The 26,711-nt window shown below is 50.4% G+C and overlaps 1 protein-coding gene across 4 annotated transcripts; it reads right to left on the bottom strand.

The window, feature by feature from the left end:
• Positions 1–1,797: 1,797 nt before the first annotated feature.
• On the bottom strand, positions 1,798–26,107 carry NUMBL (NUMB like endocytic adaptor protein). 4 transcript variants are annotated; one of them, XM_036833883.1, is made up of 10 exons: positions 25,839–26,107; positions 22,172–22,256; positions 19,891–20,033; positions 18,660–18,734; positions 18,496–18,570; positions 17,403–17,543; positions 12,267–12,456; positions 7,853–8,155; positions 4,186–4,308; positions 1,798–3,199 (listed from the first exon to the last, which is right to left on the bottom strand). In XM_036833883.1, the coding sequence occupies exons 1-10, from the start codon at positions 25,860–25,862 to the stop codon at positions 2,586–2,588; spliced, it is 1,773 nt and encodes a 590-aa protein (XP_036689778.1). In that variant the 5' UTR covers positions 25,863–26,107; the 3' UTR covers positions 1,798–2,585. The 4 variants fall into 4 exon arrangements, with proteins under 4 accessions (XP_036689778.1, XP_036689776.1, XP_036689777.1 ...); XM_036833881.1 differs by having other exon boundaries at positions 7,853–8,158; positions 25,839–26,106; XM_036833882.1 differs by having other exon boundaries at positions 7,853–8,158; positions 19,891–20,030; positions 25,839–26,106.
• Positions 26,108–26,711: the final 604 nt, after the last annotated feature.

Below are 26,711 nucleotides of genomic sequence, written 5' to 3'. Positions count from 1 at the left end.
CTTGGGGGAAGTGAGAGTGGGAGGTTAATCCCAGATCCATGGTCTCTGTGGAGAGGGAAGCGCCGTGAAGAGCGAGAGTTTCCATCGGGCGTGGGAGGGAAGATGGGGAAACTGGCTAAGAGGAGTCCGTGGGAGGTCCTCGGGAGATAAAGGATCCGTGGAGCTCCGCGGGCCCAAAACATCTGCTTCTACGGGGATTGGGGTGTGTGTGTGTGGAGGAGGGGGGGTGGGCACGGAGGGGTGTCTGAGAAAGACTGCTCTGGGCACAGCGAAGAATGGTTTTGTGTAAAGATCAGCCTCTGGCATGGAAGACGGTCTTGACTCTGTCCCTGATGTTCTGTGTGCTGCGTGGCCTGTTTCTCCATCAGTCCAGTAGTTCGAATCATCTCCAAGTCCTAGGCCTTTTCTGCCCCTCTCACTCGCCAGCGGTTTGTAGCGGTGAATTGCTGAGATTGCCTCTTCTCTGGCCTTGTGCCTGGACACCAGAGTGACCGAGGCAGCCCCAGACCCACCCCTCACAGTCCAGTGGGGGGCCAGATCGTGACAGCCCAGAATGGGTCAGGCCTGCGCTGGGGGAAACAGAGAGGAGTTAGGGCCAGGATGCGGGAAGCACAGGGCCCTGCAGGATCCAAGCGGAGCGGAGGGCTCCTGCCTCAGCCTGATGGGTCGTAGCGCTTTGAAAGGATTGGATGGGGGCGGGGCCTTGGAAGAGGCTCCACTTCTAAGAAGGGGAGATATTTGAGCTGAGGCCTGAAGAATGAGTAGCATCCTATGAAGTGTTGTTAAAAGAGAGGTGACACAGATCTATATGTGACTCATCTGTATGAAATGGCATCCAGGACATTCTATTATTGGGGGAAAATTAAGCAAACTGCAATACAAAAAAAAAAGGAATGAGTAGCATTCCTCTGGGAGAAGGTGCAGTGTCAGGAATGGGTGTTTCAGGCAGAGGAAATGACATCTGCAAAGGCTTGGATTAAGAAAGCGTGGCTCTTTTCAAGCAGAGTCCTTTGCTTGCTCCCTGGGGACCCCCTTGGTGCCCTGGTGAGCCATCTGTCACAGGTCCCCTAGTCCAGGATCCAGCCGGTTGGTGGGCTGTAATGTAAACCCTTGAGGGCAGACCCTAGGCTTGTTCCCTCACAGCCTGGTGGTTCAGTGACTGGCCTTGAGGTCGACCAGAAGCTCGGCTTGAATCCCAGCTCCCCCACTAATCAGATGTGTGACCTTGGGTAAGTGACTCAACTTCCTGATCTATCAAATGGGGATATAATGTTGGGTTTCACGAAACCAATCTCATCATTTTAGAGAGCTATAAAGAATTAAATATATAATTTATATATTATATATTTTAAAATATATAACTTTGTAGATTGTATCAAGGAACCCAAGAAACAACAGAGAGACTTAAAAACGTGCTGCCACGTCAGATGACACTTTGGCCTAAGTTACGGAAAATGCAGTTGCTGAAACGTGAATTCGCCAGCTCGAAGATATGCTACTCCAAACGTAATTATTTAAAATTTTAATACTGAAGTTATTAGCAGCAGATTATATGTTATTTTAATTCCTTGTTTCAAAATCTATAAGAATCAGAAATGGAGTGATTAATTTGGGGTACCCATTAATAACCCACTTCTTGAGTGCTGGGTCAGTGTTACCTGCTCCCATGCTACGACTCAGAGGTGAATATGCAGGGAAACCCTTTTTACTCCCTCTGGTTTTAGAAGATGACACAGGAGGAAAGGCTCTGTCTCCACACCATCCCCCCTGCAGACACACCCTGCCTTCTAGAGGGGCACCATTATATTCTTCCTTTATTGGCTGTCCTTGTATAATACAAATCTGCAAGTTTAGATACAAAAAAATCTGGAAATAAAAGATAGAAAAGTACCCGCCAGGCACCCCCTTCCTTCTTCCCGGACCCCTCCCCAGCGGGCACCGACGTGAGGTAACTGGGCATCTTCTTCCCCTTCCCCTTCCCCCTATGTGCCTCCTGGGCCCCCAACTTGGCCCCCTACCCCCATGAGACCCTGGCCCAAAGAACATGTGGGCCCCCAAGGGGAGGGGAGGGGTGTAGGGGTGAGCACAGCATTGGCAGTGAACGCAGCAGGTGGGCAGAAGGAAGCCCTTTGCTTGTGCTGTGTATGGGGGCGGGGGGAATGACCAAACTTGGGGTGGGCACTCGTTTGGGGCCGAGGAGGGCCCCGAGGTGGGCATCCCTCCTCCATCCCACCCAATACTGGAAGGTAGAAGGTCAACAACAGAAACTGGGAAATATAGCTTGAACAGAGGGCACTCGGTGGGATTGTGGCCATCCCCCTGTGTCTGGGGTCCGGGGAGAGGGGGCCATGCCAGCCTAAGTCTGGCAGAGAAATGGGTCCCTTAGCCAGGCTGGGTCCGTCCCTGAATTCCATCCCATCGCAACCTGGGCGTCACAATGTCGGTTCTGTACTGGTTGTGGGAGGTGGTCGAGAGAAGGGTTAGAGAGGTCGTCAGGAGGGTGCAGCCCCAGGGAGCAGGACTGGGGAGAGGTTGGGCCTCCACTCCCAGGTGTGGGGCTCCTGGAGATGATGGGGTGGCTTGGGCTACAGTTCAATCTCGAAGGTCTTCTGCAGGTCGCCCGAGAAGGGGTTGGAAGGCTTCTCTACAGCAGATTTGCCTTCTAACGCTGCCCACTGGGCCTCAAAGGGGTCCAACTCAGGGGCCGGGGCGGGTGCTGGCTCTGGGGGCCAGGGCGCCCCATTGGGGCGAGGACGGGCCTGGCCCCCAGGGGCGCTGGGTGCGGCAGGGGGTGGGAAGGCCCCAGCTTTCCCAATCAGGGTGGCAGGCTGGGGCTGGAGCTGGGCGGCTGAGCAAAAGGCGTTGGCCACCATCTGTGAGGGTGTGATGCCCACCACGGGCACGCGGGGCATGGGCGGGTAGCCCAAGCCCGGGTAGGCGGGCACAAACGGGGGCTGCATGTGTGGAGGCGGCAGGAACACGGCCACCTGGGCAGGTGCGGCGTCGAAGGGCCCCACGGGGGCGGGGAAGGGCTGCAGGCCGGGGGGCACGGCAGGCACCGAGGCTGCCTGCTGCTGCTGCGCTTTTGCCACCTGGGACACCTCCTCCAGCCACCTCTCGGCCTCCGAAGGGGTCCGCTTGTGCCCAGGCTGGAAGGCAGCTGCAGGGGGCACGGAGGGCTCACCCCAGGCAGAAGTTCCTGGAGAGAGGAGAGGGGCAGTTAGGGGGCATGGGCTGCCGCAGAGAGAACCCCAGGCTGGGGATCAGACTCTGGACCGGGCAGCCTGCCTTGCATCCAGCTCTGCTTCTCATTAGCTGCATGGGCTTTGGGCAAATGGCTGGACCATCCTGGACCACAGTTCACGCAGTGCTACGAAAATTCATTTCTGAGATTCTAAGGTCCTAAGATGAAAAAGTATAGGCACGACTGACAGTCACCCAGGCCGGCTTCCCTTCTGATTGGTCAGTAGCAAAGCTGTTATTAAATATTTTTTAATATCACCCTTGGCGCTAATATTTTGACACTGTATTGTCTTAGGAGGCTAAGATTCTAAGATTGCATGGATCTTTCTCAGAGTGTACTATTCTAACATAGTGGGTAAGTTTCAGTGTTTTTAAGTTTGTGTTTTCTAAGATTCTAGAGTTCTAAATTTACATTGTTTGTAATTCCAAGGTGCTTCCACGGTTTTAGGATAAGCACGTGGCTCTAAGGTGATTCCTTGGCGCTATTTTCTCAGAGAGCACTCTTTTAAGGCTGTAAGATTCCAAGGTTTCCTGGCTCCAAATCTGTTAGGTTCTAATATCTTGTGATTCAAAGGCTGTAGGTTTCTAGATTTTATGGTTCTAAGACAGCAAGGTTTAAAAATTGATCCCATGGTTCTAAGGTGACCCCATAATTCTTATGTTATCTCATGGTTCTAGGATGAACCCCACGGCTCTGAGATGACCCCGTGGTTCTAAGACGATCCATGGTTCTAAAGTGATTGATCCCATGATTCTAGGATGACCCCATAGCTCTTAAATGATCCATGGTTCTATGGTAATCCCATGGCTCTTAGATGATCCATGGTTCTAAGCCTGTGGGATTCCAAGATTCCCAGAGTCTCTGCAGGAGCCCTGAAAGGAGCAGGGGGATGCAGGAGGGGCACTGCAGGGCATCTGACCCAAGAGAAGGGCTGAGTTTACCTGTTGAGGCTGGCGGTGGCCCTGGGGCTGGTGGTCCAGCACTGGCAAAAGATGAGCTGATCTGTGTACACAGGGCACTGATGCTGTCGCTGTCACTGGCACTGGGAGGCTCCATCTCAGGCACTGGCAAGTCAGGGAAGAGGGTGGAGGTCAGTGGACAGGCCCAGGCTCTGCCCTTGACCCCATCCCCGCAGGTGGCCCTCACAAGGTGTGTGGGTCGGCGGGTCCACTCTGCAGTAACTAAGTGGCCATGGCCACAAAAATGGTAACTGCGCACATGTGTGTGTGTGTGTGACATCTGAGTGGTACAACAGCCAAGTAGTGTGTGACATCTGATGGCAGACAGTCACAGGGATCCCAAACCAAGGAGGACCTCAAGAGCTGTATGTAGCCGCAAACCAGAAGAAATATTTTAAATGCTTACCAATATATATTAATTTAAAAATATGTTCAGGGAATTTTCCCTGGCGGTCCAGTGGTTAGGACTTGGTGCTTTCACTGCCGGAGCCCGGGTTCAATCTCTGGTCAGGGGACTAAGATTCCACAAGCCGCGTGGCGTGGCCAAAAAAATAAATAAAAAATGTTCAACCACATGTATGGCAAGAGCATTGACTAGTCAGAATGGATATTGGCCACGCTGCTGGTCACTGGCTGGGGATCATCTGTCTTGCTTTGCGTGCAGAATTGCGGCCCCACCACGCCTGGCCCATAACATATGTCATGAGGGCAGAGATGCACCTGTGCCTGCAAGACAGGACACGCTGAGCAGGTGTGGTGGCCTCGTGAGGGCTTAGGATGAGCAAAGGCACCATCCAAATAAACAAGAGGACGGTCAAGTGTGGCGTGTGACAAGTGCCTGTGACAGCTCAGCGAGTGGCTACCTCCAAGGGAGTGTGTGTGATGCTCTGTGAGCATCAGAAAGAAACTAGCTGTAGGAGTCAGCAGGTGTGACGTGGGGCTGCCCAGGCGGGACAGTAGGTGGCTTCCAGGTCATTTCTATGATGACTGTGCCTGTTAGTCCAAATGGGTGTGCAGCTTCTGGGGGGTGGCATCTGAGTGTGACTGAAATCCAGGTTGTGGCATCCGATTGTGATTCCCCAGCGTGAGCCAATCTGCCTGCGTGATGTATGGAATTCGGCATGAATTAGCGTATGTGACTTGTGATTCACACAAGTTTGTGTGAATCCAGGTGTGTCGTTCGTGAGCATGTGTTAATCTGTGTATGTGATTTCTGAATGGGACATCTGGATATGTGCTTTCTTTCTTTCTTTTTTATTGAAATATAGTTGGTTTACAATGTTGTGTTAGATTCCGGTGTGCAGCAAAGTGATTCAGTTATACATATATACATATATATATATTCTTTTTCATATTCTTTTCAATTATGGTTTATTACAGGATATTGAATATAGTTCCCTGCTATACAGTAGGGCCTTGTTGTTTACCTATTTTATATACAGTAGTTTGTATTGGATATGTGCTTTCTAAGTGTGTGTAATGGTAACACCTGGTCCCGCAACTTCCAAGTGTGTGTGATTTTTGATTGCCCACGACTAAGTGTGTGACTTCTGAGTGTGTGTGACACCCGCAGTGGAGTGGGACATCTGTGTGAGTCTGTGAAATTTTTGTGTGGCAAGTTACATCCAAGCAAGTGGGCAACTGGCTACAGGCACGCGAGGCTTCTAAACAAAGTCTGGGGTGCCTGCCACCCCTCAGGGAGCAGGTGTGACAGCCCTGGGGGTGTGCTTAACGGCAGGTTACTTAATGAGCACAGCAAATCTGAGGGTGCAGGCAGTACACGGAATGCTGCATAACATGGAGTGAGCGCGCGTCATTCTCAACAAGCGTTGGCATCTGCTCAGCAGTCACCTTTTGCAGTAGCCCAGCCTCCTGGATACAGATCAACACCTCCCACACCAGTCCCCGGGGCCATAAGGGGTAGGTGTCTCGGATTTGGCATATGGAAGCAGGAGAGCGGGCCAGACCACATGACTTCACTGACAGCTGGGAGGAAAGGCAGCTCTCCTGCCTGTGTCCCTCGGGCAAAACATAGTTCCATGCCACCTCTCTCTTCCCTTTTTCCCATGGCATACATTTTTAAATCACAACATATGCCATCTCTCTCCTCTTCCTGGTCCATGGCAGACATTAGTAATCAAACATGATGCTTTTCTCCCATCGAACTCTTTGCTCACCTTACCCCTCACCAGTAGAGCCTGGTGGCTCTACTGGCCAAATGCTGAAAGAAAGGACTGGTCCTTGCAATTCCATCTTCCCTCGAAGACATGGCTAATGGATGATGATGGGTGCTGCCTCTGCACAATCCTTTACCCAGAAGCGACATCACGAATCCATCACTATGCACCCTGACCCCGTGATCCCCATGCTCACTTGTGCCCTTCACCTCATGCTTCCATAAGCCAAATTCTGGGAGTCATCTCTTGGGCAAAACATAATACTCCTGCTCTCTCTTCTCGCTTGCCCATGGCAAACTTTGCTAATCAATCATGTGGTGTGCCACCTCGCTCTTTTCTCTTGCTCCAGTCAGACACTGTAAGGAGATCATGATGTCTGTCATCACTCTATTCTCCCTGCCCTGAGCAGACATTGTTAACCACAATCCTTCTTTCCTCTGAACCTGGATCCTTGACCTGGCCAGATCTCATGGCTCTACTGGCCAAAAGCTTGGAGGGAGCATTAGCCTATGGTGCCTCAGTCTCCTCTTGAGCAAAAACATGGCATCTGGGCAGCTTCTCTCCTCTCCCTTGCCCATGGAAGTCTTGCTAATCAGTCATGACATATGCCACTGCTCTCATGTCCCTAACTACAGCAGACAGTACTAACTGATCATGACTTAACACCACCTTTTTGCTATCCCTTGCCTGGAGCAGACATTGCTAATCGATCACAGCTTACACTACCTCTTTCCTCTCCCAGACTGATGGCAGACATTGCTAATTGATCACATGTTGCTCCTCTCCTTTGCCTATGGCAGGGAGTGCTAATTAATCATGGTGTGACCTAAGTGTCCATTGACTGATGAATGGATAAAGATGTGGCACATATATACAATGGAATATTACTCAACCATAAAAAGAAACGAAATTGAGTTATTTGTAGTGAGGTGGATAGACCCAGAGTCTATCATACAGAGTGAAGTAAGTCAGAAAGAGAAAAACAAATACCATATGCTAACATACATATGAAATCTAAAAAAAAAATGGTTCTGAAGAACCTAGGGGCAGGACAGGAATAAAGACGCAGATGTAGAGAATGGACTTGAGGACACGGGGAGGGGGAAGGGTAAGCTGGGACGAAGTGAGAGAGTGGCATTGACATATATACACTACCAAATGTAAAACAGATAACTAGTGGGAAGCAGCCGCATAGCACAGGGAGATCAGCTCCGTGCTTTGTGACCACCTAGAGGGGTGGGATAGGGTGGGAGGGAGGCTCAAGAGGGAGGGGATATGGGGACATATGTATGCATATGGCTGATTCACTTTGTTATACAGCAGAAACTAACACAAAAATGTAAAGCAATTATACTCCAATAAAGATGTTAAAAAAAAAAAATCATGGTGTGTACCACCTCTTCTCCATCTCTTGCTTACAACAGACAGCGGCATTGATCCCGATGTTCCCTCCTGCAGAGCCCCAGGCTCACCTGTGCCCTTCACCTGGAAGTCAGTGCGGCGCTGCAGCGTGGATGGCAGCTCATTCAGCCGTAGGCTCAGCTGCCGTTTGAAAGGTGAGTTCTTCTGGCTGAGCGCCGGGAACCCACGGAAGGAGCCCTGGCGAACCAGCTGCTCCAAGGGGGCATGGCGCCGGGGGATGGCAGCCGCAGTGGTGCCTGCAGCCACTGGGGTGCCCGCCTCACCCTTCTCGCCAGGGGATGTGGTGGCCGGTGTTGGGGACACGTGCCCAGGCTGGGCAGGGCCAGGAGCCGCAGTTGGGGCAGCTGCTGCCTCTGCTGGAGACATGGGTGAGACAGGTGGTTAGATAGCTCACCTTGGCATTGGAGGCCTCTCCTACCCAGACCCCTTGATTGTTTTCCAGTGCTGCCTTCCTCACCCAGTGTGCCCTGCCCTCAAGACAGGCTGGTCAGAGCCCCCAAATGTCTCTCATCCCCACCCAAGCCAGGATCACTTTCCCCAGGAGGCCCGTGGGGGAGTCGTCACCCAACCTGACCCTCTGTGTGTCTCAAGCTTTCTGTCCCCCATCCATCTTCCTCTGCTGCTGCTATTTCTCCCTCTGAGACCTTCTGTCTCCCTTTCTAATTAATTTAACAAACACTTTTTTGGTGCATGACCAATGTATCAGGCATTGTTCCAAGTGCCTTGCAAGTATTAATTCATTCAATCCTCACAACCACCCAGTGAGGTTGATATTATCATTATCCCCATTTTACAGATGTGGAAACTGAGGCCCAGAAATGGCAAGTGACTTGCCTGAGCCATACTGTGAAGGAAGGGGCAGGCTGACTCCAGATGACTGCGCTAACCCGTCTCTCCCTCTGGCCTGGTCTCTCCACATCATGCTGTCTTCCTCCATCATTTCATCTGCTCTGTTCTCTGTCACCTCCCACCATTCTTCCCACCTCAAGTACCTCCTCCCGTCCTCCAGTTGCTACCCATTGTTCTAGACCTAGCTTGGCATACTTCTTCCTCTGAGGAGTTTTCCAGATTGTTTCAGCCCCTCAGCCTGGGCTCCCTCCCCTCTGGGGCTGTTCTCAGTCCTCTGCAGGTACCTGGTCTCCCCACTCAGCATAAGAAGCGGGCTCTTCCATGGCAGGGTCTCCCCACCCCTGCCAATACACAAACACACAGCCATCCTCCCATCAAGGCCTCACCTGAGCCGCTGCCTGAATGCTAGTGAGGTTAAACTCAGGCCCAAAGAGGGCAGGGAGGTTGCCCAGTGCTTCTCCCATCTTCCATGAGGGGGCGGTGAGGCTCTCACCCAGGCCAGGCTGGGGCCAGTGGAAACAGCCCGGGACAGGTTGGAACTGGGAAACCACCTCTGCCCCCCACCACCTTGGGCTTCAGGAAGTCTCCTCCCCTCTCCGGGCTCCAGTTTCCCCAACTAAACCTGGGATAAACATCCCTCTGCTGCCTTCCCTGATCTCCTGAGAGGGTCAGTTGAGGCAGTGAATGTTCAACGCTCTGGAATCCCACAAAAGCTTGGTAAACAACTTTGTGGAAAGTGCACTGCTCCGTAACTCCTGAACAGAGCTCTTTGTGAACGTGCGGTGCCTTGAGACTGTGAATCAGTGCATCATCGGCAAAACACTGTGATGTGTTCGGCAAATCATATACCACACTTTGTAAACTCTCATTTTTGCAGTGCAAGCTCTCAAGTGCTTTCTACAATCCAAAGTACCTGGAACGTATAATATCCTTTGGAAACAGCAAAATCCTTTGCAAACTCTAAAGCATGACATTCTTTGTAAATTCTAATATCCCATATAAATAGTAAACTCAGTGTACTCAATGTGTTCTTTTGCAAACAATAAAATATCATATAGGGACTTCCCTGGTGGCGCAGTGGTTAAGACTTCGCACTCCTACTAGAGGGCCTGGGTTCGATCGCTGGTCAGGGAACGAGATCCCACATGCATGCCGCAACTAAGAGTCACATGCCACAACTAAGGAGCGCGCCTGCCGCAACTAAGGCCCAGTGCAACAAAATAAATAAATATATATATATAAAAGACAGGTTTTCACTAAAAAAAATATATGTACTTAGACCCTCTGTTAACTTTACTTTGTAATCTGCTTTACCAATGATAAAATTCTTTATAAATTCTAATAGATGATGTAAACAGCAAAATATTTTGTAAGCTGTGAAGAACTCCTTAACTTTGTCAAGAGGTTTGTAAATGGTCACATAGTTTACCAAGAAAAACATATATTGTAAACTCTAATATTCTAGGAAGTGATAAAAACTTGTTTTCCTAACTTTTCAGCTAGAAATATTTTAAACTTACAGAAAAGATGTAATAATGGAACAAGCAGCACACATGTTCTCTTGTGTTAACTTGTTACACTTGTTAACTCTTAACAAGTGTTAACTTGTTACAGTATTTGATCTGTCTCTCCTTCCATAATCTTTTTTCAGTATGATTTAAGAGTAAGTTGCATACAATAGCCAAGACATGGAAACAACCTAAATGTCCATCAATAGATGAATGGATAAAGAAGATGTGGTAATATATATACAACGGAATACTACCCAGCCATAAAAAAAGAATGAAATAATGCCATTTGCAGCAACATGGATGGACGTGGAGATTATCATACTAAGTGAAGTAAGTCAGAAAGAGAAAGACGAATATCATGTGATATCACCTATATGTGGAATCTAAAAAAAAGATACAAATGAACTTATTCACAAAACAGAAATAGACTCACAGGCATAGAAAACAAATTTATGGTTACCAAAGGGGAAGAGGGAGAGGGGATAAATTAGGAGTTTGGGACTAACGGATGTACACTACTATATATAAAATAAACAACAAGGGGAAAAAAAAAGACTAAGCTGCAGACAGCTTACCCAACCCTAAAACCTTCAGCATGTACCTAAGAACAAGGACAGACTCCTACTGAACCACAGGACAACTTCCTACTTGGGAAATTTAACATGGATATGATACTGTTAGCTAGTCTACAGTCCATATTCTAATTTCCCTGACTGGTCTACTCATGTCCTTTATGGATGTTCATATATATATATATATATTTTCCAATGTATATATTTTATATACATATATTCAATATGTATATATATTGGATTGAATGTTGAATGTATATCTATATATACAATATCCAGGATTCAATTCAGGATCACACATTGCATTTATTAATATTTGTCAAATCTCTTCAGTCTCCTTTATCCTGAATCCCAATTCAGGATTCTTTGTAAATTCTAAGCAGTGTTTTCCAAAAATGTAAAAACTAGAAACACTAAAAAAAAGTAAAATAAAATGAAAAATTACATTTTGACTCAGCACATAATACATGTATATTTAAAAACCACAGTTTGAGAACTTATAAACTATTTGCCTTTGACCTAGAATGTTAGAGTTTACCGAAAAGTTTTTCAAACTTTCATGACGGCAACCCAGAATAAGAAATACCGTTCACATGGTAACCCATTCCATACACACACACACAAACAGATATACTGACATAAAAGTATCATTGAACTATACTTACCCTTACTACATTCAATTACTCTGATATTTTCTATCTTTTCCATTTCATTTCTTAAAATGCTAACCACAACCCAGCAAGCTGACTTCACAACCCATTAACAGGGTGGATACACAGTTTGAAAAGCCTGGGAACCTCCCTGGGTTAGCAGATAATAAAGCTCTCGGTGAGCTTTGCTGGGATTTGTGGCCAACAGAATATTGCCCAGAGGACTCCTTAAACTGAAGTACGCTTTATAAACTGTAACCAAACTTTGTGGTTGGTGCTTTGCTTTGTATTTTTTACTTAAAAAAATTTGGGGGGGGCTTCCCTGGTGGTGCAGTGGTTAAGAATCCACCTGCCAATAAGGGGACACGAGTTTGAGCCCTGGTCCAGGAAGATCCCACATGCCGCAGAGCAACTAAGCCCATGCGCCACAACTACTGAGCCTGCGCTCTAGAGCCCATGAGCCACAACTACTGAGTCCATGTGCCACAACTACTGAGCCCATGCGCCACAACTACTGAGCCTGCGCGCTAGAGCCCACGAGCCACAACTACTGAAGTCCTCGCACCTAGAGCCCGTGCTCCGCAACAAGAGAAGCCACTGCAATGAGAAGCCCGCACACCACAACGAAGAGTAGCCCCCGCTTTCCGCAACTAGGGGAAAGCCGGTGCACAGCAAAGAAGACCCAACACAGCCAAAAATAAAATAAATTAATTTAAAAATTTTTTGTTGTTTTGGGTTTTGTGTGTGTGTGTTTCCTTTTTGCTTTGTAAACTGTAGAGCCCCTGTACCTCTGCAGCTCTCCCCCCAATCTGGATCCCTTGGCCCCACCCTGGGACCATTCGGTGCCCAGCGCCCCCACCCCGCCCTCCGGGCAGCGCCCACCTTTCTTTTTGTCGGCAGCCTCTCGCTCAGCCGGCCGCCCACCCCCGGACAGGCGGAAGGAGCCCTCCCGGGAGAAGCTGGTGCGGCTGGCGTCGAAGGCAGCCGTGACTCCACACTCCTTCTCCCGCCGCTGTTTCCGCTCTAGGCAGGCCGCAAACGCACACCCCACTGCGTGGCTCAGCCTCTCGCCCTGTGGGAAGAGGTTGGGGCAGGATTAGCGACGTTGTGCAGTGCAGACTGGACGCCAGGAGCCCCGGGGTCCAGCAGCTGGATGCTGGGTGACTCCGGATGAGTCCCTTCACCTCTCTGGGCCTCAGTGCACATCTGCAAAATGAGGGACAAAAGCCAGAGACAAGAGTGTAATACTGTATGGCTCCATTTTTTTTTTTAAGATTTTTTTTTTGATATGGACCATTTTTTTTAAAGTCTTTATTGAATTTGCTACAATATTGCCTCTGTTTTATGTTTTGGTTTTTTGGCCGCAAGGCATGCGGGATCCCAGCTCCCCAACCAGGGATCAAACCCACACTCCCCGGCATTGGAAGGTGAAGTCTTAACCGCTGGACTGCCAGGGAAGTCCCTGGATGGCTCCACTTATATGAAGTTACAGAATGGGCAAAACTAATCTATGGTGGAAAACATCAGAACAGTGGTTGTTTCTTAGGGGTGGGCATAGGGACTGACTGAGAAGGAGCATGAGGGGACAGTCTGGGGTGGTGGCAATGTTCTAGATCTTGATGGGGGGGTTGGGTTATACGCGTGTATACAGTTGTCAAAACCCAGCAAATGTACACTTAAGGTTTGTGGTCAGCATGTATTTCGCGTCAAAAGAAAAAGAGCTGATAACAAATATGAATTCTACTTAATGGTATGCATGCTGAAGTGTCTGGGGGAAGTATTCTGATGTCTGTGACTTTGAAATGCATCAAAAAATAAGATGGGGAGATAAGTGATAAAGTAAGCCCAGACAAATGTTAATGGCAGGATCTGGGTGGGGGGTGTCCAGGTGACTGGTGACTGAACAAGTCTTTCGACTTTACTGCATGCTTGAAAATATTTTGTAGTAAAGTACTGGGGGTAAAAACAACAACCCCTGTTTCTTGAGTGCCTACTTGAGAGACGCCAAGGCCAGAGAGCCTGGGATTGATGCTGGCTTTCCACTTCCCAGCTATGTGATCTCAAGAAAATCACTTCCCAGTACCCAAGGCTCCTCATTTGTAAAATGGGGGCTCTAACAGCACCCACTTCACAGGGTTGTTGCAGGAATTAGGTGAACAAATATATGCAAGGCATGCAGCACAAAGCCAGGCACAGGGAAACTCACATATGTGTCAGCAGAAATTTTGTATAGCCCCGGGCTGAGCCCTGATTTGCATCCTTTTATGGAATCCTCACAACACTGCCGGGAGGTGGACAATCTTATGAACCCATTTGACAGATGAAGAAATTAAGGTTCAGTCAACATGCCCATTATAACAAGTGAGTGGCAGAGTTGGGATTCTAATGAGGTATGTCTGACTTCTGTTCCCTAAACAAGATGCTCAGCCACCTCTTAAAGTTAAACTTGGGGACAAAAAGCTTCAACAAAATGCTAGCAATCTGAACCCAGCAGAATATGAAAAGAATCAAGTGAGATTTATTCCAGGAATGCAAGCTTGGTTTAACATATGAAAATCAATCAACCACATTAATAGAATGAAGAAAAAACCCCACATGATCATCTCGATTCTCACAGAAAAAGCATTTGACAAAATCCAGCACCCTTTCATGATAAAACACTCAACAAAGTTGGAATAGAAGGGAACTTCCTCAACCTTATAAAGGACATTTGTGAAAAACTCACAGGACTTCCTTGGTGGCACGTGGTTAAGAATCCGCCTGCCAGTGCAGGGGACACGGGTTCAAGCCTTGGTCCGGGAAGAACCCACATGCTGCGGAGCAACTGAGCCCGTGTGCCACAACTACTGAGCCTGTGCTCTAGAGCCCACAGGCCACAACTAATGAGCCCACGTGCTACAACTACTGAAGCCCGTGCTCCACAGCAAGAGAAGCCACCGCAATGAGAAGCCCGTGCACCACAATGAAGAGGAGCCTCCACTCGCCGCAACTAGAGAAAGCCCGGGCACAGCAACAAAGACCCAACGCAGCCAAAAATAAAATATAAATAAATAAATAAATTTATTAAAAAAAGAAAAAAGAAAAACTCACAGTTAACATTATCCTCAATGGTAAAAGACAAAGCTTTTCCCTAAGATCAGGAACAAGACAAGAATGCCATTTTCATCATTTCTATTCAACACTCTATTGGAAGTTCTAGGCAGAGTAACTGGACAAGAAAAAGAAATAAAAGGCATCCATGTTGGAAAGAGAGAAGTAAAATTACCTCTGTTTGCAGATGGCATGATCGTATATGTTGAACATCAAAAGGATCCACAGTTAGTGCAAATAAATAAATTCAGCAAAGTTGCAGGATACAAAATCAACACACAAAAAAATCAGTTATATCTATATACACAAACAGCAAACAATCCAAAACTGAAATTAAGACAATTCCATTTACAATACCATCTAAAATAATAAAATAGTTTGGAATAAATTTAACCAAGGAAGTAAAAGACATACACATTGAAAACTACACAACACTGTTGAAAGAAATTAAAGAAGACCTAAATAAATGGAAATACATCCTGTGTTCATGGATTGAAAGACTAATATTGCTAAGAGGGCAATATTTCCCAAAGTGTTCTGCAGATTGAATGCAATTCCTTTCAAAATCCCAATGGACTCTTGCACAAATGGAAAAGCTGACCCTGAAATTCATATGGAATTGCAAGGGACCCAGCACAGCCAAAACAATTTTGAAAAAGAATAAAATAGAATAACTCACACTTTCCAATTTAAAAACTTACTCCAAAGCTAAAGTAATCAAAACGGTGTGATACGGGACTTCCCTGGTGGCTCAGTGGTTAAGAATCCATCTGCCAATGCAGACGACATGGGTTCAAGCCTTGGCCTGGGAAGATCCCACATGCTGCGGAGCAACTAAGCCTGTGCGCCACAACTACTGAGCCAGCGTGCCACAACTACTGAAGCCCGTGCGCCTAGAGCCCGTGCTCCGCAGCAAGAGAAGCCACCGCAACGAGAAGCCTGTGCACCGCAACGAAGAGTAGCCCCCGCTCGGCGCAACCACAGAAAGCCCGTGCGCAGCAACAAAGACCCAACACAGCCAAAAATAAATAAATAAATAAATAAATAAATAAATAAATAAAAACAGTGTGATACTAGCATAAGGAGAGACATATAGACCAACGAAATATAACTGAGAGCTCAGACATAGACCCACACATCTATGGTCAATTGATTTTCAATAAGGTGCCAAGACCATTCAATGAAGGAAGAATAGTCTCTTTAATAAATGGTGCTAGAACAACTGGATACAGTATGCACGTGAAAAAAAAATGAAGGTGGACTCTTACCTCACACCATTTATAAAAATTAACTCAAAATGTATCAGAGACCTAAATATAAGAGCTAAAACTATAAAACTCTTAGAATGAGACATGAGGTAACTCTCTACAACCTTGGATTTGGCAATGAATTCTTAGATATGACACCAAAAGCAGAAATAACAAAAAAAAAATTGATGAATTGAACTTCATCAAAATGTGTACATTTGCACATCAAAGGACACTATCAAGAAAGCAAAAAGATGGGGCTTCCCTGGCAGTCCAGTGGTTAAGAGTCTGTGCTTGCAATGCAGGGGGCGCAGGTTCAATCCCTGGTCGGGGAACTAGGATCCCACATGCCACGGGGCCAAAAAAAAAAAAGAAAGTGAAAAGAAAAGTGTGGAGTAATTGGAACCCTCATACATTGCAACTGGGAATGTAAAATGGTGTCACCACCAAGGAAAACAACTTGGCAATTACTCAAAAACTTAAACATACTATATGACCCAGCAATTCCACTCCTAGGTATATACCCAGAAGAATTAAAAACAAGTATTCAAACAAATACTTGCATATAAATGTCCAGAGAAGCACTATTCATAATAGCCAAAAGGTGGAAACAACCCAATGTCCATCAATGGATGAATAAATAAGCAAAATATGGTATATCCAAAATGTGGTATATCCATACGAATATTATTCAGCCATATAAAGGGAGTAAGTACTGATACAATGCTACGACATGGATGAACCTTGAAAACATTATGCTAAGTGAAAGAAGCTGGTCACACAAGGCCAATAGGTCACAAAAGGCCAATACACACCTCCCAAAAAGCAGAGGGTGTGCCCCTCTTCATGCTTCCCTCCTTTATGTAGTTGGGATGAAGATGTGAAGGCTGGAGCATGCTCATTCATCTTGGATCATGGAGTGGAAGCCATACTCCAGCATAGCAACAAGATAAAAGGAGCCATGGCCCTTGAGTGGAGAGGAGTCACACCAACGCTGTGCTGCCTGCCTAGGGATGTCTTTCACATGAAACACAGATTTCTATTTCACCGAAATCACTGGTATCTGAGGGTTTTCTGTCACAAGCCTCAGAATCCTGTGAGAATGCTTCTCAGAAGACAGTCCATTTGTCTCTTTCATCAGATTCTCAGAGGGGATCTTGACGCCCCCCTCCCCCCAAAAATATAAAGAACCACAGGCAAAATGAATCAACTCTGAAGGAAGAGTGGGTACCCTGGGGGGTGTTGTTTCAGAAGGGCCCAAGGGGGCTGCTGGGGGCAGGAAACTACAGCTTGACTTGGGTGAGGTTTAAAAATAAGCAAAAATTCATGGAGCTGTGCCTGGGCCATCTGCGCATTTTGCTGTATGTATATGCTCCTCAATGAGAAAAGTTAGAGAAACATGAAGAACTATTGATAACAAGGAGGAGGATGAGAACTAATGTTTTCCTGAGTGCTTCCTATATGCCAGGCATTGTTCCAAATACTCTGTATCAACCCCCTCAAGTCTCACAATAATCCTCTAAGTTAGGGGCTGTGAATACACTCCCTTTTCCAGATGAGGTCACGGAGAGGAGAGGTAAGGTGAGTGACTCGCCTGATACCACACAGCGGGCTGGGGTTGGGCGTGGGACACCAGGGCATGGGAGACAGTCAGCTGGCTTTGGGCTTTGGTGATACTCACGGAGTCCTTGAGCGCCAGGAAACAGTGGCAGATCCAGCGGCGGGTGGTCCCATCACGGCAGATATAGGAGAAAGCCTTGTCCAGGTTGCGGTCAGGAGCACAGAAGGAGACCTTTTCGATGGTCTGGTCTACCAGCAGGTCCTGGGAGGCACCAGGGAGGCCAGGAAAGGCATGTGTACTGTCTTTCATGTATTCACTTAATATTCCCTTTGTGTCTGCTCTATATCCTGTCCTGAACCGGGTGGGGATCCTGCACTTGTTGAAACAGCTGTGGGCCCTGCTCACATGGGGCTCCCAGTTTAGTGCGGGAATCAGACTCATCACCAGATGGAGACAGGCCAGAGTCACAGCCACGCTGTAATGAGGGAGGCACAGGCAGAGGGCTCAGGGCTGGGATCGGGGAGGCTCAGGGGCTTTCGGGAGCAAGAAGAGGTGCCTGACCCAAGTTGGACGGGAGTCAGGCAAAGCTTGCTGGAGGGTGTCAATCCTGTTCAGTCATTAACCTAACTGTCTTCATGCGCTGGCTGTCTCCTTGGGCAGTCTCTGTGCTAGGGGCAGGGAATTCAATGGTGAGCAAACAGACACCCGGATCCCGGCCCCTGGTGCTCCCATCTGGCCAGGTAGACAGACAATAAGCACATAACAGCTAACATTCATTGATCGGAACACTTCTGCTGTACCAGGCATAGTTTTAAACTATTTGCATATACTTTCTCATTTAATGGTTGGGTCCATTTTTATCCCCATTTTTGCAGATGAGGCAAGTGAGGCACGGAAGGGTTAAATCTCATACCCCTCATGCCCAGGGTCACCCAGCTGGTAAGTGGGTGAGCTGGGATCCGAGCTGAAGTGGCTGCTCTACGGTCCATGCTCTCACCCACTATCCACGCCAGCTCACAAATAGACACAGGACTCGATCCTGAATTATGACTGTGAGAGGTGCCAACATGTTACAGGAACACACGGCTGAGCCTAGAAGGTCCCTGAGGGAGGGACATCCTAGAGGTGGGTGAGAAGGCGTCCCTGGCCCCGTTCGAGCAGGGTGAGGAGAGGGGCCCGCTGGTGCCCACTCCCAGGCCCACGGGCCCCCTACCTTGGTCTTGTCATCCACCACCCGGAGCCCATCGGCTGACACCCACAGGACAGACTTCACAGACTTCCGGCCCATCTGGAGTGGAGGAGGAGGACAGAGGGTGTGGTCAGGGCTGGCTCTTCTGCTCTGACCTTGCCCCCTCCCTGCTCCAGCCTCTCACTCACCGCCTTCAACTTTTTCACAGCATCTTCACACACGTGCATCCCCCGGGACTCCTCCACCTCCACGTGGCCCAGGTACTTGGGGTGCGAAGGGGATGGGAGAACATGAAACAAGCACAGTAATCAATCATTCCTAGCGCTCACGGTGCCGCTGCGATGCATCACGCAATGTCCTAAGCACATCATATGAATGAACTCATTTACTCTTTACCTCAACTTTGCAAGGTGGGGACCTTTTTTTTTTTTGGCCGCGCCACATGGCTTGTGGGATCTTAGTTCCCCGACCAGGGATGGAACCCATGCCCCCCTGCAGTGGAAGCACAAAGTCTTAACCACTGGACTGCCAGGGAAATCTGGGTACCCCATTCTTATCCCAGACATACAGGTGAGAAAACTGAAGCACATCATGGAGTAATGATTCCCACCCTGCCTCTATCCTTGGCCTTTAACACATCCCTGGTGTCCTTCTGAGTGCCAGCGTCTGCATCTGCGCCTGAGGACTGGCCCCAGGCAATGACTAATAGGAGCCGGGGTACACACGCCCCAGCTCCCTCACCCCGTGGGTAGGATGGCTCGATTTCCCACAGTTCCCTAGTGGCATCAAGCTCAGTTGCTCAGAGCTATAGTTTAGTAAGACACCCTTTACTGGCTGCCTTCCCTTCCTCACTCTCACCAGCATTTCCTGCACCTCCCACCAGCCCCTCCCTCGCAAGGTCGGCTTCTAGGGGAAGGAAAAACAAGGTGGGAGGGGGGGCGCTGTGACCATCGTCTGTTGTCACCCAACCAGGAAGGGAATGAGTGGAGAGTTGAACCTGAATCCTGCTGTCTCCCTTATAAATTTTCGTGTATGTTGTAAAGGGTCGTGGTGGTCTAAACCAGAACGCACTTAACAATAGAGGGCTTTGCAAATGCTACAGAATTTTTGTGACCTTCCAGTGCCCCCCTGGAAACTGTGAGCTCCCACAGAATAGCGTGACTCCAGGCGGGACGCCCCCCGCCACCCCAGGTAATATTTTCCTGGCACAAGAGAATGGGTCTTGGTTTCTAATCCCAACTTTCAGGGACTCGGGCCGTTGGGTCCTGCTTCTGCAGGATCCGCAGTTCTTTGGGGCTGTGAAGTCTCTTCGGTCTCAGCCACCTCACCGGGCGACGGACAACACACTGGACACGCACGCGCACAGCGAACAGCTCGCACACCGCCGCAGCCCCGCCCACACGAGCCCCGCCCACTCACCCTGACCGGGAAGCTGCACGTGCCCTTGCGCACCGCGTCCTCGTCCGCCTGCCACTGGTGCGGGCGCGATGCCTCAGGCACGTAAGCTGGTTTCCGCCGCCGCAGGCTCTGCCGTAGCTTGTTCATGGTGCCCGCCCCGTCTGCTGACAGAAGACAGGGGTGCGAGTCAAGGGTCAGAGGCATGGGGCTCAAGGTGGGGGGAAATAGGGCTCAGGGAGCAAGGGGTCAGGTAACGTGGCAGTAGGGCTACAGGGTTAGGGAGTCACTGGGTCAGAGGACATGACATCCAGGGAACACAGACTGGCAGCAGTTAGGGGATACTGGCAAAGGGGGCAACTGGAAGGCGGGAGAGTGGGAGAGTCGGCAGTGGGGATTCAGAAGACGTGGGGCTAAGAGGCAGGGAGGTCTGGGATGCGTGGGGGGGTGGTGGTCATGAGTCACAGCTTTTAGGGGTCTGGAGATTCGGGATGTGACAGTCAAGAGGCATGATGATCCAAAGTAATGGGAAGTTAAGGCAGTGGAGGACATTGGGGTTAGAGGGCATAGCAGTCACGGGTCACGAGGTCAGGGGTTTTAGGGGTACAAGGTCAGGGGATGCGGTGGTCAGAGGGCACAGGAGTTGAGACTTGCATGGGTCCGATGCGGGGGACTCAGAAGGTCCAGGGATTGCGGTTCAGAGCCCAGGCCAGAGGGTGTTGGGGACAGGGGCGGGTCTCTGCAACTCTGAGATATAGCCCCTCTGACAAATGTGTCTGTTCTAAGGCAGAGGCCCCTGGGGAGGCGTGCACCTGTGATGTCAGAGGTAGGGATGGAGGTGGTGGCCAGTCACTAAGACAGCCTTCGCTGACTGAGATGCCATACTGAGTCCCAGGAGGAGTGTGAGGGGACACCTAGGACAGAGCACCAACAGATGAGACTCCGCCTGTGTGTGCAAGCAAGTGTGCAGCTGGTGTGTTCCTTTTTTTGTTTTTGGCCTCACTGCGTGGCTCGCAGGATCTTAGTTCCCTGACCAGGGATCGAACCCGTGCCCTGGGTAGTGAAAGCGCAGAGTCCCACCCGCTGGACCACCAGGGAATTCCCTGGTGTGTTCCTGAGTGTTGTGTGTGAGGGTGTCTAGTTCTGAGCATGCACCTATTGTCCGTGAGTGTGTATATAGCTGAAGGCTGTACGGAAGGACGCGGGTCTGAGAATGGTTGTTGATGAGAGTGGGTGTCTGTGAATGCTGTCTGTGAGGGGATGTCTGTGTCCAAGAGTGTGGCTGTCATCTGTGAGTGTAGGTCCCTGAAGCTCGTGGTTGAAGAGTAGCTATGTGTGAGAGTGGTGGTGAGTGTGTGTCAGGGAATGTTGCCTGTGAGGATGGGTCTGTGTTTGAGCATGAAGCTGTTGTCTTTGAAAGGGTGTGTCCGTGACTGTTGTCTTTGAAGCTGTGTGTCTGTGTGAAGATGTGGCTATTGTCTTTGATGACCACTGCCCATGACAGTGTGTGTCTGTGAGAGTTACCCAAGATACCACATCTGTCCAAGAGTGCAGCTGTTGGTGGTGAGGCTGTGTGTCTGTGGCTGTTGTTTGTGAGGGTGTGTCTGGGTCAGATAAGGTGGGTGTTGTTGCAGAGAATGTGGGTCCATAAGCGTTGTCCTGGGGGTGTGTCTGTATGCAACCGTGCATCTGTGAGGGTGTGTGAGGACATGAGGCTGTCATCTTTGAGAGTGTGTTTGTGAGTGTTATTTGTGAGGGTGTGATGGTGTGAGAATGTGGCTGTTGTCTATGAGAGTGCTGAGTGTTATTTGTGAGACTGTGTGTGCAAAAGTGTAGCTGTTTGTGAAGGCAGGAGCACACGGGTGCTGTCTGTGAGGCTGTGTCTGCTTGTGAAAGTGCGGCTGTTGTCTGCAAAGTGTGGGTCTGTGTGTGTTGTTGGGGAGACTGTATAAGACTGCATCCCTTGAGAGTCCCTGAGTCTGTATCTGGTGAGTGTCTGTGCTCACCTGTGAGGGAGTCTGGCTGTGGTCTAGGATTGTGTCTGTATGTTTGTGTGACCGTGAACCTGTGGGTGTGGGGACGTTGGTGTGTGTCTGAGTGTCCAAGTGTGTGTGTGCGTGTGTGAGACCTAGTCTAGGTGGGTGTGTCTGTGAACGAGGTCACTGGGTGTGCTGGGAAGTCGTTTGGGGGTGTCCACTTGTGAGTGTGATTAAGCCTGTGTGACCGCAGGGACAGTTCCTTTGGCTATGCGAGGCAGACCCACCCCCTCACTCAGCCTTCGCCCTGTCCCCAGCTGGCCACTCACCTGGCTCCGTCCTGGAGGTTTCAGGGGGCCCCAGGGCCCCACAGGGGGCAGGGGGCAGATGCTGCTCTGGACTCCTGGGTCCGCCCTGCCCAGGGGAGGGAGGAAAAGTTGAGAAGCTGGCTTGGGATAGGGCGCAGTCCCCTACCTCACCCCCTCTTTGGACATCAGCCAACCCCCCTTCATCTCAGAATCTCTGATGAGAGCCCTGGTTGTCATAGCAACTGTTACTAAGGCAATCAGCCACCTGGTTGCAAGGGCCCAGGAACGAGTAGGTGTGTTTCGGGAGCATCTGTTGGGGATGTCCTGGCCTCAGGAGGCTGTCTGTACCCAAGGGGATGGTGTGCAGGGGGGTGGCCTGCCCTCTAGACACATGTCCAGGGCTGCACACACACATACAGTCACATGTGTACATGCAACTGCGGTCCCCAATTGTCCCTAGAACCTGGTCACAGCTCTGCACAATTAGTTACACAGACAACCACAGCGACACACACCGGATCACACAGAAACACATCAACAGTCACAGCCACTGTAAATACCTGGCCACATATCCAAGTTCACAGACACACGGTCTCTGCTACAGACCATTTGTCCACAGGTATGTAGAGTCCCAGGCTGCCCAGGCACTGCCACAAACGTCTGGTCATATCAGTAACTGATATTTTGCACTTCTCTTTTCTCTGCCATATACAAAGAGCTGGGTCCGGGCACACCCACTGGGGCAGCCCATGGCCAACAGTTGTTTCCTCGGGCACCCAACCAAGATACTCACATTACAGACCCACCCGTGTAGAATCACACCCTGCGGGAGGTCACCTATTAGCTCTGAGGCACACACACTTGTCACATACAGCTCCCCTGCTGCCTGTTGACATCTGGTCAGGGATGCATGCAGACACACTGACACACATTTGGTCACACCCAGTCACACCCAGCCACAGCCACATGTGTTTAATCATCGACCGGCACACAGCTGCACAAGGACACTCAACCCCAACTGTGTCAGTCACACCAACACACCTTTTGGGTCACACACTGTCACACAGCCATACATCCCAGTCGTAGAGGCACACACTTGGTCATGGTATCAGCCACACGTATATGGATGGTTCTCCATACCCAAGCACACACACAGACCCCGCTGGCCACGGCCCGTGCATTAGAGAGAAATGGGCACACAAACTCAGGACATGCATACAGCCATCCAGAGACAGTTCTCCCCAAGGACGGCCACACTCAGACACAGCCAGACAGTCAGTGGCTCAGAGTCACAGCCATACGCATTTCAGAAACAGTCATGTATGCAAAGTCCCACAGCATGAGTGTCCACGTTACCCAGCCATATATCACGGTCATGGTACCTATTTCACAGTCACCCACCATCCCACCCCCAGCTGTGCCATGTCAGACCATCACAGAGAAACACGCAGTCTCTCTTCCTGCAAACACGTAAGTCACACCGACACGTATGGGGCCACATACAATCACAGCCCCCGTGTCGAGAGACACACAATATCTCACACACAGAGACATCAGCACACAGTTTCCATTTCACACACACAAGCACACAGTCAGGTATGTGCTTAGAAATACAGTGACCCAGACAGAGCATTTATAGCTGCGTTTACACAGAAGACACAGTTCCAGATAGTCATGTGTGGAGCCAGGAGACAGTCACTCTGTCACCAAATCACACAGATTCAAACATAAGCCGCCCAGCACGCATACAGGGACACCCACCCACCCACCCCAAACAGCCACACGGCTACAGACACACACTCTTACAGACCATGACACAGACACAAGTATATAGAGTCACCCAGGGTCACAGATATGCAGGTCACACACAAATACAGAAGCCACAGTCACATACACATCCCCCCCACACACACACAATCACTGGTGCCACCACACACAGACACACCTATAGCTTGAGTCACATGCAGTGAAATAACCCACTATTAATAGTCTGTCAGGGTTTCAGACTCCAAGTCAAATACATAACCCAAATCACAGGTACACAACTATAAATGTACAGAATCACTCAGTATCAACACACAGACCTAGATGTAGTCATTTATACAATCCCGGCCACACACATAGATGTGGCTTTGAACACACAACTGCAAACATACAAGTCACAGTGCCAGCACACAACCTGTCACATAAGCACAATGTGACTTCATATACAATGGCAGTCATACACCTAAAGTTGCAGGCACAGTTGTGTGTCATACAAACACATGTGTGACACACATATAAAATCAGTTAGAGACACAGTCACAAACATTCGAAGTCATTAGGACAGTTGCACATGGACACAGAGTCATAGACACAACTCCACTTATAGTCACAACTCCACCCACATCTTCAGTCAGCCACACACATGCCCAACCCCCTACTCAATAGATACACTATCACATACCCAGTTAGAGTTACCAAGGTACATACATGGGGTCACAAAAGACATAATCAAAGACACAACCACATAGTCACAACCATGCACACACTCAAACACAGACAGACTGAAAAGTACAGGGTTCTGCACAGTGAGCGAGCAGCTGTCATATACACATACACAGCCACACAAATGCTGGGGTCACATACAGAGACACAATCACAGACGCTATCGGACACAACCACAAGCACGAAACACACGATTCCTCAGAGTCACCAGCTGCAGCTCACACACATACACACACAGGCAGCCACAGTCACAAAAACACAGGGTCACACTCTTAGCCACCTCCCCATCGCTTGCTTCTCCGCTTCCCCCCAGGTACCACACACAAAGCCATCATCACCGCAGACGCTGCAGACACAGGGCTGCACCAGGTCCCTGGGGAGCCGCCCCCTGGCCCAGCCTGAATCCTGGAGCCTGGGGGGCCAGAACCGGAGTGGGAGGCGGTGCATTGTCTGTGGGTGGGGCCCCTCCCAGACAGCTGGGCGGCCCCAGGGACAAAGAGGGTGGCCCAGGAGACCTGTGCCCTGGGACCCTTGACCAAGGCTTTTTGTGTGTGTGGTTGCCTGAAATTCCCTTTATTTTATTCAGGCTTTGGGGGGATAGAGTCCCAAGCACAGAGACCTTGTTTTGAGAAGGGTCTGTTCCTGGGACGCCGCCCAAGCATGGGGGGATGCTGTGCCCCGACGCCTCTGAGGCCTGGGGACGGACTGTGCCAGGAATCCCCCCGGGCCTTGGCTTGGTGGGGAAGCTGTGCCCAGGGACCCCATTCTCAAGACCTTGCCTAGAGGGTTGCTGTGCTCAGAGAGCCCCTCAGGCCGGGAGGGGTAAGGATTGCGTCTGGTCTGGAATCCCCTCTTAGAGGCCTTGACTTGATAAGGAGGTTGCGTCCCAGACCCCATCCCCAAAATCTTGCCTAGGGAGTTGTACCTAGAATCTGTCCCCCTGTCCTTGATTTTTTTGAGGGGGAGGTCTGTGTCTGGGATCCGTATCTCCAGAGCCTTGGCAAGACAAGGCCTGTGCCCGAGACCCCTGTCTCCCAAGATCTGGCTTGGTGGGAAGCCGATTCCTGGACCCCCACCCAGGACCACCCTCCCCAGCCTTGGCACCCTTTCTCCATCCGGGCGCCGCGGCCGCCTCCCACCCTCCGCCACATCAGCAGCGGCGCCGCCCCCCACCCGAGCCCCCTTCTCCCGCCCTTCTCACGCTGGCCGCCGCGCTGCGGGACATCCAGGGCTCCGGCGCCCCCGCCTCCCGCGGCCCCGGCTGGGCCCGGATCCCCGAGTGCTGCTGCTGCTGTGGCGGCGGCGGCAGCTCGGTCTGACGCGGGCCGGGGCCGGGGGCCGGGGGATGGTGCGGGATGCAAGCTCGCTAGCCTGCTCCGCTCCCGGGAGGATTCCGTTCCAGGGGCGGGGGAGCGCCCCTCCCGCTTCAGCTCCCCGCCCCAGCCCCGCCGCCTGCTGGATATGCAAAGAGACCCCGCCCCTTGACCAGCAGGCCACGCCTATACGCAACCACGACTCCGCCTCCTCCCGTGTGGCCACCGCCCCGCCACGCCCACTGGCCAGTCCTGGGCTGAGCACACACGTGAATCTCGCTGACACGTTCTCCTAGGTCCATCCAGGCTTGGGCTCCCTTCCCCTCCGTGACCCCTGACCTCAGATCCCCTTAAGTTCCGCGTCCGAAAGATTTGCTTCGGGAGGCGCCTCGCGGTCCCTCATCCCCAAATCTTCCAGCTCACCCCACGGTTCTCCCAGCCCAGCGGGGGCGGGCAGAAGCGGTGACGAGGCACTTTTGCCAGGAAAGGAGGGGGAATGAACAGACCCCGGCGTCCTGGTGCGCGATCGGTTCAGCTTTGGGGGCGGGGGCGCCAGGCTGGGACCGGGGAGCGGTTCTAGCCGCCCAAGTGCCCCCGCACCCGCCCAATCCTGTGGGTTTGGCAAAGCAGCTGGCAGGGGCATTAAGGCCCATTAGCAAAAGCGAGGTTGCTGGGAGCCGAGTGGAGGGAGCCAGGAGGCTGGGAGGTGGTGTGTGTGTTGTGGCGGAGCCGGGGGTGGGGGTGGGGGTGGGGGTGGGGGG

This window comes from Balaenoptera musculus, chromosome 19 (assembly GCF_009873245.2).
Source record: "Balaenoptera musculus isolate JJ_BM4_2016_0621 chromosome 19, mBalMus1.pri.v3, whole genome shotgun sequence".
Lineage (NCBI taxonomy): Eukaryota > Metazoa > Chordata > Mammalia > Artiodactyla > Balaenopteridae > Balaenoptera > Balaenoptera musculus.
The sequence above is the reverse complement of the archived record's forward strand: the minus strand, read 5'-3'. Positions and strand labels throughout refer to the sequence as shown.

Excerpts from the sequence above, each read along its gene's own strand:
- NUMBL (XM_036833881.1), bottom strand. The coding sequence starts at position 25,862 with ATGTCCCGCAGCGCGGCGGCCAGC. Across the intron at positions 20,034-22,171 it reads AACCTCCAGGACGGAGCCAG|CAGACGGGGCGGGCACCATG; the intron begins GTGAGTGGCCAG and ends GTCTTCTGTCAG. Across the intron at positions 3,200-4,185 it reads GCCACCGCCAGCCTCAACAG|GAACTTCTGCCTGGGGTGAG; the intron begins GTAAACTCAGCC and ends TCCTCTCTCCAG.